Genomic DNA, 11,820 nt, shown 5'->3' with positions numbered 1-11,820 from the left:
CTCTGTCTGTCTGGGGAAGCGACCCGCCCCTACAGTAAAAATCTCCCCAAAAAAAAAAAAGAAACACCAGGGCCCAGTCCCCAGACCCAGAGGTCCTAATGGACAAAAATGTTCCCACAGTGCACATCAGGATCTAGCCCATCAGAAATTTAATACTAAGTTTCTATTCCAAAACTAAGTGTTGCTTTGTTAAAAACTTTTTTTCAAGTCCGCTTTCTACTTTGAGAGGGATTTTACCCTGTAAAATTTATCATTCGATGTCTTCCTAACTATGAATGCAAAAACAAGGACCAGTTACAGACTAGAACTGTGACAGGCCATGGGCTAATGGGCCAAGAATTACATTGTCTGAATTTCCTGCTCAAATATGAATTCCCTCCCCCCCACACACATACTTAGTGATAAGTCACTAACGGATAAATGTCTTTAAGGCAGAAGCCCTCCCCTTTTTCTTCTTCCTTTTTCTCCTCTATGTTTAATGACAGGTGGCTAGTAAGAGTCTCTCCATGACTAGGCCCTGCAGGTGGAGCAAGTACTGGCATTTATGGGTGATCCCTGCAGGGCACTTATTTCTGCACAGACTTTTTTTTTTTTTTTGAGAGTTTTGTTGTTTTTTGTTTTTGTTTTTTAAGAGATGCTTATAGGGCATATGCGCTTGCCGGAGAGCCAGAGAGAGGAAATGAGAAATCACCCCCCAGGGTACAGGGTGGTGGGGGAGAATGGCCCACTGCAGTCCCTTCTCCATTCTCTGAGCCACCAGGTCTGGGACTGAAACCTCAGTCGGCCACATGGGAGTCCAGTACCTCAACTACCATGCCATCTCCGCACAGACTCAAAATGTCTACTCTACTGGAAATGTTGTGATTAAAATGACTACATATTGAAGACGCTGTTTTTTTTTTTCTTTTTACCTTTTTAAGACTTATTTATTTTGCTATAGGACAGATGTGCTTGCCAGAGAGAAACAGCACCCCCAATAGTGTCCTCATGCCACGATTTACTCCCAGCCCCAGCCACCCCAGGTCTCGGGCACAAAGAGACTTTGAGCGTGAACTCAGGGCTCGCCCATGTGGGTACAGCTTCAGGGGGCTCACATTAACTCAGCACTACCACTGCTGACCCCTCGAGGACACTTTTCTAAGTGTTTAGGTTAACCCCTTTAATTATTGTAACAGCTTGGTAGGCACTGCGATCCCCATTTTAAAGAACAGATATCTGAGGCACAGAGAAATCAAATAATATCCTCTTTGGGGTGGAGGCGGCGTGTGCTCCGGGCTTCTCACCCAGAATAGCAGCCCAGTTCTGATTCTGCCCCTTGCTGTAGTGTGGTTATAGGTGATTCGCATAGCCTTCCTGGGTTTCAGTTTCCTTCCTGGTCAAATTGGCGGTCCCTTCCCCAGAGCGCTTTTAGAGAATTCAGTGAGCTAACCTATGCCCGGTTCTGTGTGCAGTATCTGAGTATATGTGCTTCCTAGGCTAGCTGTTGGTTGTTAATTTAGTTAATGTGGATTAGGAATTATCTTAGGGGATCAGCAGTCAGCGTAATGGCTATGTTGCCAAATCCTACAGTTCGAGTCCCGGACCTGATGGCTTAAACTCATACCAGGCACATGTGCGTGCGTGCCCAAGATCCCGAGAGGAGAATGGAGGAGAAGGGATTGCGGCGTGGCCATCCCCCCAGAGGGTGATTTCTCGCTTTCTGTCTCTCTGTCTCTGTCTTTCTGGCGAGCGCATGCACCCTATAGCAAAACCTTTAAAGAAAAGGAATTATCTTAGCATTTTGAGTCTTGCCACTTGTTTTTCCACCATTTTGTGACCCTCAGTCCTATTCTGTCTTTCTTCCCTCCCGGGCTAGGCTACAGCGGGTGCCCTGTGGCCCCACCACACCAGGGCCTGCATCCAATCCACCAGCGCCACGTCACCGTGCCCACCAGTATCCCCCAGCAACAGGTCTTTGCCCTGGCAGAGCCAAAGAGGAAGCCCTCGCTCTTTTGGCACACCTTCAACAAACTCACCCCTTTTAGGAAGTGAACGTGGGGGGCTGCGCTGTGCCTGATGTAACTGCAAAGAGAAGGACCGTTGGTCATTTCTCCTCCATGACGTCCAAGGAAAATTTCTTAGACCAAGGGCGGAAAGCCTCTTTTTGGGGATCAGTGAAGGAGACAAGGACTTACACTCCCCTTCAGCCTTTGGAGCCTCAGCTGTTTTCGTGGACGGCAGGAGAAGGTCCTGATGCACCACTGCATCCTACACCGGAAGCCTCGTGACTGCTCCTAGGTGGCCGGGCCCTGGGGGTCAGTGTTTGGCTCCAAAATGAGTGTCAAGGCAGCAGCCCCAGTGAGCACCAGCAATGACGAGCCCCTCCTGCTGCAGTTCCAGTCACCAAGGATACCAAGGACTTGGGGGTTCTCGAAGAATGAGTCGATTATGCATTCAATTTTGAAGGCAGTCATCGAGGGGGCTGGTAGGATACGGCCTCCCAGTAGCCTGTGTCTGGCCACACCTAGCAGGTGTGCGCTCTTGCGTCTTTCATTGTAGCGTTGGCCCTCCGGCTGTGTGAGGCGGCCCTTGTGTTCCTTGCTATCACCTGAGCCCACACAGTAACCCAGTGGTAGTGCGGGCTTTATTTTGCAAGGCTCTTCCTCCTCCACGCTAGAGGCAGACCTCACCTGGCAGCACTGTCTGCAGTACAGAGTGACTGATGAAGCATTCCCAAAGTCCCCAAGGCAAGGAGGGAGAAATCCTACTGCAAGCTGGTCCTGTCCGTGTCGGGTCAGGTCCTCTCCCGCCTGTGTGCCTTGCGTAACTCATGAGCAGAAATCCTGTCTTACCTACATGTCATAACCTAGGAAACGCTGCCGTTACAATAGCCATTTGCAATATAGTTGCCCATTTAGTTTTTATGATAAAGCAAATGTGAAAATGCACCCACTGGGAGGTGTTTTGAAAGCATTCCTGGCCCACTTGCTGGAGCGTGCACTGGTTGAAGTTGCTACCAAGCAGGCTGGAGCCACGCGGGAGACGACCCGGGCTCGGTTCCTGGCCATTCCTGAACACTCAGCCCGGTGCTATGCACCTGTAGTTCCACCTACTAGGGAGGCTGAGGCAGGAAGACCACAACACAGTGAGACCCTGTTTAAAAAGAGAAGAGTGTCATCCCGAAGATGTTTCTGCCATCACCGCCAGTGGAATTACAGACACACATTCCATGGAGAAAGTATGAGGAGCAAAGCGACTCTGCTTCCCAGGGACTTGAAACCACCTTTGGCACGTAAGCCCAGAACAATGGTGTATTTCCGTGCCATCATTAGTATGCCAACAGATTTCTAAAAAGTCACTCTTTATAAAGGAGACTTTAACAAAATATCTGGGCTCACAAATAGCCATCTTTTTAAACAAATTCCACATGGGCCGATCCTTGCAGATAACAACCACCTTCCTTTTCTTTGTCTATAGTGTACATTGTGATGAAAATGACTTTAGAATATGTAAGGAGAAAAACTCTGCAAGAGAGAGGACTATTTAAAATCCTTTCCGTGCCCCAGATGATAGGGCAGGGGTGCGTCTGAGGATGGGGTTATTTTATTACATGCACAGTTTGTAGATCTTCTGTTGGAGAAGCTCATTTTTGTATGCTACTCTTGCAAATTTATTTTTTCTTCTAATAGGCCCATGGTTGAAAATAAACAAATCTGTGATGTCAAAGACAAAATGTCATCCTAAATCTTTGAGTGTGTGGTTCCTCATTCTCCCTCCCTCCCCTATATCCAGAACTGTCCTTAAAGGAAGTGATGTTTTGCATCAAGAAAACAGCCCTGGGCCTCTCCCGTGGGGCCTGAGGCTATTCTGTGACTGACCATTCGTGAGCCTGACATGCCACTTTGGTGGTGCTTACTTACAGGCAGCATGCTGAGAGGTTATGGTGCCCCGAGGCTGGCAAGCCTTCGGGGATTTCTGTGACCTTCACCCTGTGTGTCCTGAGACAGAAGTTGCTCTGTGAGGAAGATGCTCAGAAGGTGCTGTAGCTTCACACACACAAGCGAGTGTGGGTGTGCACATGTGTTTTCTTCTTGAATAGACACTTCGACTTTAGTTGCGTTTATGTAACTAGCCTTTTTACTAACAAAATGTAATACTGTATTTTGGAAACTATATGTAAACATGCTTCCTGGACACCTCAGCAATCAACTGCAGGGGTTTCTTTGCTAAATAGAGTTATTTGTATGTGCAGCAATTTTGAATAGTTTTGTTTTTTTTCATTAATGTAATACAAAAGAATTACTTTAAAGAAATAAAGAGAATCATTGCCTATGTTACATTTTCCGTGAGGATTCCAGTAGTCACTCAGAGGGTTTCCCAATGCTTACTAATGGGTGATGAAGAAATGCTTTAAGTTTATGGCCAGTCCTGATTGATTTCCCAGCTGAACCCCAGCCTCCAGTTTCCACCTACCTCCTTGGCCTCCTAACAGTGAATCATGAATGCCAGAACGTGTTTTATTAAGTCAGGTTCAGTCAAGTCTCGGGGTTGCTCTAGTGAGTTTTTGGTAGCGTGAGAATTAATCTAATATCTGTCCTGGGTGAATCCTACTTGGATTTTTAGGTGACTTTGAAAACTGCTAACTTATTTTTGAAAGAATAGATCATCCTTTGAATTCTTGAAAATCTATATGCCTAGCTTAGGTTTTTATTTCCAAATTCCTGAGTTTTGCAAAGAATAGAAAGCAAGACACTCTGATTTTTGCTTGACCGAACTTCCTTCTTGACGTTGTCATATGTTCCACCTGGAAAGAAGAGAGACAAGGGAAAGAACGTTGTACATGGATTATGTATAAACTGCATTAGGACTTTCTCTCTGCTCTTGTCTCTTTTTGACCCTACATTACATAATATGGGTGGGCCAGAGAAAAAGATAACATTGTGATGTATTCTACCTTTCGTGTTTTAGAATTTGCCAGGTAAGACAACTGATATGGCCTTGGGTCAAAACCAGCCTTCTCCATATTGATCATACGTAAACATGTAACAACCCTGCAGTGTAAGCAGTTATAAAATGGAATATTTACAGAATCCTGAAGAAATAACATTCTGGGTCTTTAACCTCAGACCAGAAACGGGTTGGCAGCAGTTTGCCAGAGCTTCTATGGGCTATTACCTGCATAGGTTTTTTTTTTTTTTTTCCTCAGATCTGGTTTTTGTTTCCTGCTGGTTGTTCTGATTTTTGTCGTTGAAGACATTTCATTACCATCTAACGCTATTTCTGGATATCGTTGTGCCTTTTTATACCTAATCCAGAAGAAGACTAAGGTCCTGTCTGTTCAAGGACATCCTCACGTTCCATGTTGCCGTTGTCTAGACACAAAGCAAAAGGACAGTAAATTCGAAGGCTGGTCCAAGACGGAACTTCTCCGTAAAAGCCAGGTGATCCAGCATTTTACCAGGTGGCTATCCCTGTGTGCCTAAATTGCTGGTGTGTCCCAGTTCAAAGCTCAATCTAGTTTCCTTTCCAGAACAGAGTGACCACCTAACTACCTGGAGTTAGGGGAGAATATTTCTGCATTATGATTTCAGCAAGGAGAGGAGAGATAGAGTGTCCCTCACAGCAAAGTGCCAGCAAGTATGAATAAATGCCCTCTCAGTGGCCTCCAGGCCAGAGGTCCTAGACACCAATCAACTTCTAGGTTAAACTGATAAACAGGCATGGTTTTCCCTAAAATAAGCTTAACCTACAAGTTGTCCTCTCTGTCAAAATGTCACTTGGCTAATGCTCTTTTCAGGATGCAATAGAAGTGGGATTCGAAAGACTTTGGAAAAAAAGAAGTGAAAACTAGTTGGTCTTGGAAAGAAAAGGAAAAAAAAACCCAGAAGCTTAAATACATAATGTAAATTTAATTTCCTACAACATATTTTTCATTGTTGCCTTTAGTTATCTCATAGGCATTGACTTTTATATTTAAGAAATGCTTTTAACTAATTTTATAATTTAATAATTGGTCTTTCTTGTAAATATTAGCCTCCATTGTGTATGACAGCTTATGTACTTGGTGAGGCTTTTGGTAACCTTTTAACTCCTAACTCAAGTTGTTATCTATGTACGTCACGTGACAGCTTCTGAACTGCTGAAGTGTGGTGTACAAGAGCGTTGTAACTTCACAATATGTATTTTTGTTGAATGAAGTTTTTTGTAAAACAAATAAGTTACGATGTTATTTGAATGATTTCTTGTAAATGCTGTGAATCTATATTGGTTGTTTATTTTTTATCTGTATATTAAAATTAATTTGCCAAACTGGTTCCAGAGTGCATTTGAGTAGTAAAATAAAGTGGATTCATTTTTAAAATATATAAATGAAGTGTGAGTGGCAGAAGGGTTTCTGGGGTTTGCAGATCCAGTCCTGCCGACATTGGCCGACTTCTCATTCATTCATTCATGATCAAACCACTGGGCAGGGGTGGGAGGAAGAAGGTTCTGTGAGAAACAAGAGGGACCTCTCCAAAACATAAAAAATCACTAGACCAAGCCAGCAGGTGGCATGGGGCTAAGGACCTGGCTGACTCCACCATTTGAGTCCTGGACCCAGTGACTTATTGAAAATCATAACAGGTGCATGTGCTTGCATACCCAAAATCCCAAGAGGAGAATGGAGGAGAAGGGGTTGGGTGTGGCCATTCCCCCTGGGGAGGAGGAACAGGAGGATGATTTTTCACTTTTTCTCTGGTTTTCCTCTCTCCAGGGAGTGCACATATCCTATAGCAAAAAGTTAAAAAATAAAAATAAATCACTAGATAAACATGGAGTAAGGTTGATACCAGCAAAATTGGAAATGAGAAGGCTTCTTATTTATTTTTTTAAGATAGGGTATTACTATATTGCCCAGGTCATCCTCAAGCCTTTTATGTTGGACCCAGGGTTGAACCCAAGCCTCCATGTGATTCCAGCCTGCAGCGAACTGGGGCTTGGCAGCCTGGACCCTGTGGCTGGGCCTAAGAAGCCCTGTATTTGGTGGCAGCAGCTATTGCTAGGGGTGATAGAGGTCGATGAACAGAACATACTTTGCATCTCTTGGGCTCCACAGCTGCTGGGCTAGGTCAAGTGGGGCCAGGCCTCCTACTAGGAGGTGCTCCTGCAGCCCAAGGCTCACTTAGCCCTTGGGGGTGGGGCAGCTGGGAATTTCCTTCACTGTTAACAGCTTAGAAGGCTTAGTAAACAGCCCATTGTTTGCTGTGACTGTAATCAGAACTGGGTTCCTATAAAGGTTGCCAAACTGCTACTCCCCACATTTTGTTTACTGCTAACATCTACCTACTTGGTTAGCTTGGGTGGGGAGGAGGGTGAGATCATCAGGAACCTAAAGGGGGGCCCAAGATGGTGGTGTATATAGGAAGGATTGAACGTAGAGGGCAGTGGCATTTTCTTCTGGAAAACTGTGGGGGAGATAAACCAACACGTGTTCACTCCTGCATGCAGTGGAGAGACCACTGAAATGTGTGAATCCTCTAAAGGAGAGTGTGGTCGAAGTCAGCAAGACATGATGGAATTCGGCACCAGCTGTGCAACACCAGCAGCGTGTGGCTGATACGCAGTGACCTCAGAGGATGGAGTCCTTTCTTCTGGTGAGTATCTGGCCCAGTGGTCCTGAGTCCTGGAACACTGTTGCACAGGCTCCTGAGGACAGGTGAACTGATGGGGTTAACCAAGTGAGACCTAGCCCTGCAGAGATACATGCGACCACATGGACTCAGTGTGGCTGTAATTGAAGTACGACAGGTGACTGGATGGAGAAGGCCCTGGGGCCCCAAAGTGACACTGGATTGTCTTTAAGGCAGAGTTCAGGGCCAGAAATGCTATATGGCTGGATGTGCTGGTTTGGGACCCAGCCCACCTCATTCCCCAGTGGCAGTAGAAAGTGCAGATTCAAGGAGAGGAGAGCAGGAGGCGAGGCATGAAGAATGCTCAGTGCTAGAGCAGGTTTGGAGGAGACACTGTTTTCCAAGTTCTGGTGTTGAGCAGTGAGTGGGTGGTAGCACCACACACGTAACAAGACAAAAGTGAGTGGTGTAGAGGGGTCAGGCTGGAGTTCCCTGCTTGAGTAGTGCCCACCTGGTCCATCCCATGGGTAAATATGAGGCGTGAGATCAGGGGTGGGAAGATCGGAGAAGGACCTATCCATGGCAAAGCTGAAGCCTCAAAGAGGAGCAGGGCCCGAGAGCAGGGTGGGCCTGTGGCAGCCCTGGGGAATGGCCAGAAGACACTGGAGGAGAGGTGAAGACAGAAAGAGGACACTGGCCGGAGGGTACATGCTGCTAGAGGGACCTCCTTGTCTGCACTGAATAAACAAGAGGTGAGGGCAGACGAGTGGCCAGGAGAAACCGGACCCTGACCTTGGGCATGCTAATTAAATCCTACCACCACCCTGGAACATGAGTATTTTTTAAGAATTTTATTTGATTTATTATCATTCTTTAATTTGACCAATGCGAGAGAGAGACAAAAGTGACAAAGCAAGCTGCCAGGTCTGGGACTCAAACCATCGTCGGCCATGTGGGAGCCCAGTATCTTACCCACCACTTCACCTAGCAACCCCAACATTGGTATTGTTTTATCCACTGTACTGATGAGAATGAAGCATGATGAGAATAGGGTCTGGGAGGAAGATGGGGAGGGGTTAGTTCTACCAGTGGGGCCTGTCTTGCACTCATAAACCCCAGGGTGATTTTTGCAATTGAACTGGGGGTTCCCCTCAGCCCCTCTGAGAATCAGTGTTGGGTACATTTGTTCTCTTGATGTTATTTTTAAATTTTAGATCAATGTTAGACATATATCAGGAAAAGTTAAGAATCAACGATTACATGGAATTCACTATAAGGATAATTGTAGCATATTCTGGGGTGGGGTAGATGGAGTGGTGTGTGTGTATGAAGGGAGTACACACTCAATCCTCAGGTAGACAAATGCCTAAAATGAAAACAACTACACATAATTTTGAAAATCTAATAGCAATTCTAGTGATCCAAGATTCCAGGGAGACCTGACCACTGCTACAAGTTCGGTTTTGTCCTATTGCCCCATGACTGACTCACGGTCTGCAGGGGCTTAAGCAAAGGTTTAAACATCACTTTGAAAAAACGCCTGCCATGGAGATGCCTTCCTCCAGACTCTACTTAAAAGTTTATCTCATGTTCCCTCATTTTGTAATGAAGGGAGGAAAAGAAAAGTGACCTAAACTAAGTGATGCTGGTTGAAGATGTTACCTGGCTCAAGCATTGCTGTAATTGTTGAAGCTCTTCCAAGACATCTCATGCCTTCCTCTGCTCCCTCCCCTTCCTGCTATTTTGCAGATACACACTAGGGAATTATGGCAGGAAGGCATGGTTTTATTTAGTTTGCCTGTGATTCCTGGTTTGCCTTGCACCTGGGGGACAGCCTGCATCTCTGAGGTTCAGGTAAGCGCGTTAGATTTCTTTACATTCATCTTAGGGCATCTGCATCCTAAAACAGCTCTCGTAGTATCTCTGTGGGATAATCCTGCTTAATTATTTGCACATTAGGTGTCTATAGAGTTTGGGACAGGCCGGCTCCAAAATTCATTTGTGAGGGAGAGGCCAAACTGGAGACAAAAGAAGATTTTGAAATTCTCAAAACTATGATTTTCTGAAATTCTACAATTTCTGAAATTCCAGAAACTGGCTGGGAGGAGGGATAAAAACCATAGTATATGTCATAAGAATAACAGATCTTTCCAGATAGTTTTTCAGAGAAGCTTTCTAGAAAAGCTTGTCAATTAATTTGTACAAATGTGAATGTGTGTACTTTTCCACTCATGGCTATGCTAACTTACAGTGTAGTGAAACCAAAAAGTTCAACAGATGTTGAAGGAGAAATGGATAAAGTATACAAGGTATATGCATTTGGAAGATGATGCATTCCATCAAGGTATCTTAAAGATATTTGGATTCTTAGACTATCAAATCTGGGAGGGATGGTGGTGTGTTAGTTCATCTTTCAAATTTAATGTACAGGACGTTGAGCATCAGTAAACGTAGTTCAGCTGATTTCTGGGCAGGTGTGTATTAGGTCATTGTATTTGGGGAATTAAGAGTTTTGAAGAGCAGATTTTTTAAAAATTTCATTTCTTCCATGAGCCAGAGAGACAGAGAGAGAGAGAGAACATCCTCCTCAACATGGTTGTGATGCAATCCACCCCAGCCTTCAGCCAGTCCTAGATCATAGCCAACGGGTATCTGCACACAGAGAGAGGTCTCAGACTTGAACTGCTAACCTTTCCACAGGGGGTTGCCTCACAGAGCAGAGCATGATGCCACATCTCTGCTACCATCTAGCCTCAAACAACAGAAACTTTCAAACATGACCATGAATTAGGGACATGATGTCCTTGGTCAAAATTGATCAGGAAGGGCCCTGGGCGATCCCGATCCTTTATCAAGAGATTCAGCAGTGGAGGAGAACTATAGGTAAAAGCATAGGAGAAATAATGCAGCTACTGTGTGTACGAAGTTAACTAAGTAAGAACCTATTATTTGGAACTAAAAACCAGTGACTCCCAAGTCATTCGCAGGCAGCGTCCCTTGTCCCCACCATATCAGTATGTCAGGTTCATGGGATGACAGCATTCAGCTGAACGATTCCAACTGTTCTATGCATTCATATTGATTGCACTGATTTGTTGAAGGCAGTGAGGGTGGTTACACTTTCCGGAGAGAAAGAGACAGAGACAGAGAGAGTGAGAGGGCAAGTTAGAAATCACCCCTGGGGGGATGGCCTTGCCCCTATCCCTTCCTCTCCATTGTCCTCCCAGGATCTTGGGTGTGCACACACATGCTCTCCGTATGATGTGAGCCACTGAGTCTGGGACTCAGACTCGAACTGCAGTTGGCCATGTGCGAGTCCAGTGACATAACCACTACACCATCTGCTGGCCTCTAGTTTTTAAATATATTTCCTGAGGGGTAGTCAGCCCAGTGAGTCCCAGCAACTCTCCCTCACGGGTTAACTAGATGTCCGCCAGCCTTTCCCACTTCTGAAGAGCTACTGCACTGAGATGCCTTGTATTGCCTTGTATTGGCCAGGATGTGGACGAAGTCATGTGTCCTAGAGAATCCAAATCACGATGACATAAGCCAATTAGAAGTCCGTTTCTCATGCTTTCATGTCACAGGTGGGCTGATGGGGCAGGTCTGGTCGGCGGAGCCATTTGAGACCATGATTTCTCTGTCTCCAAACTGCTGCCCTGCTCCTCTGAACCTGACAGGATCACTGTCCTGTGCACATTCATTACAGGAAGAGGAGGAGGGCCCAGGGCAGGGCACACTCCTTCCCTTTAAAGTCAAATCCACAACTGTTCACATCGCTTTTGTTTACTTCCTCAGCCCAGAATCTATCATAGCTTCACGGTTGTATCCAGGCTGCAAGGGAGGCTGGGAAGTGTAGTCCATGGTGAGCAGCTAGGTGCTCAGCTAAAGTTCTGTCACCATAGCAGGTGAGGAGTGTTGGGGATAACTAGCAATCTTCACCAACAGTAATGAACAAGGATCAGATTCAACACCTGGTCACCTGCTCAGGAGGTGATCTGCACACAGCTGAAGCCAGGGCAATGTTTTATGGATTCATTCATTCACTCATTCAACAAATATCTGACAGTCAGGCACTAAGAGTAAGAAAGAGGAAAGATGTAGTCACTATCTTCAACAATCGGAAGCAGGCTGGTCCCTACCAAGTGATGGCATCGAGGTGTCTGTGGAGAACGTGTTGGGGATGGGGTGGCAGGAATCCAGGCAAGATAAGACAGGGAGGAGCTGATTA

At 45.6% G+C, this 11,820-nt stretch overlaps 2 protein-coding genes across 2 annotated transcripts in view; both read left to right on the top strand.

The window, feature by feature from the left end:
- The window catches only part of SPATA13 (spermatogenesis associated 13), a 169,627-nt gene extending 163,283 nt beyond the window's left edge, over nt 1-6,344 (top strand). The window contains 1 exon segment of the mRNA XM_006159529.3: nt 1,856-6,344. Within this exon segment, the coding sequence (XP_006159591.1) occupies nt 1,856-2,031 (176 nt within the window). The 3' untranslated portion in view covers nt 2,032-6,344.
- A 1,192-nt stretch (nt 6,345-7,536) lies between these two features.
- C1QTNF9 (C1q and TNF related 9) overlaps nt 7,537-11,820 on the top strand; it is a 14,641-nt gene continuing 10,357 nt past the window's right edge. Inside the window, 2 exon segments of the mRNA XM_006159528.3 lie at nt 7,537-7,613; nt 9,339-9,443. The gene's annotated coding sequence lies outside the window, so the exon portion shown is untranslated.

Source organism: Tupaia chinensis, unplaced genomic scaffold (genome assembly GCF_000334495.1).
Source record: "Tupaia chinensis unplaced genomic scaffold, TupChi_1.0 Scaffold000634_1, whole genome shotgun sequence".
In the NCBI taxonomy this organism is placed as follows: domain Eukaryota; kingdom Metazoa; phylum Chordata; class Mammalia; order Scandentia; family Tupaiidae; genus Tupaia; species Tupaia belangeri.
Note: the sequence above shows the minus strand (reverse complement) of the source record. Positions and strands in the feature narration are given on the sequence as shown.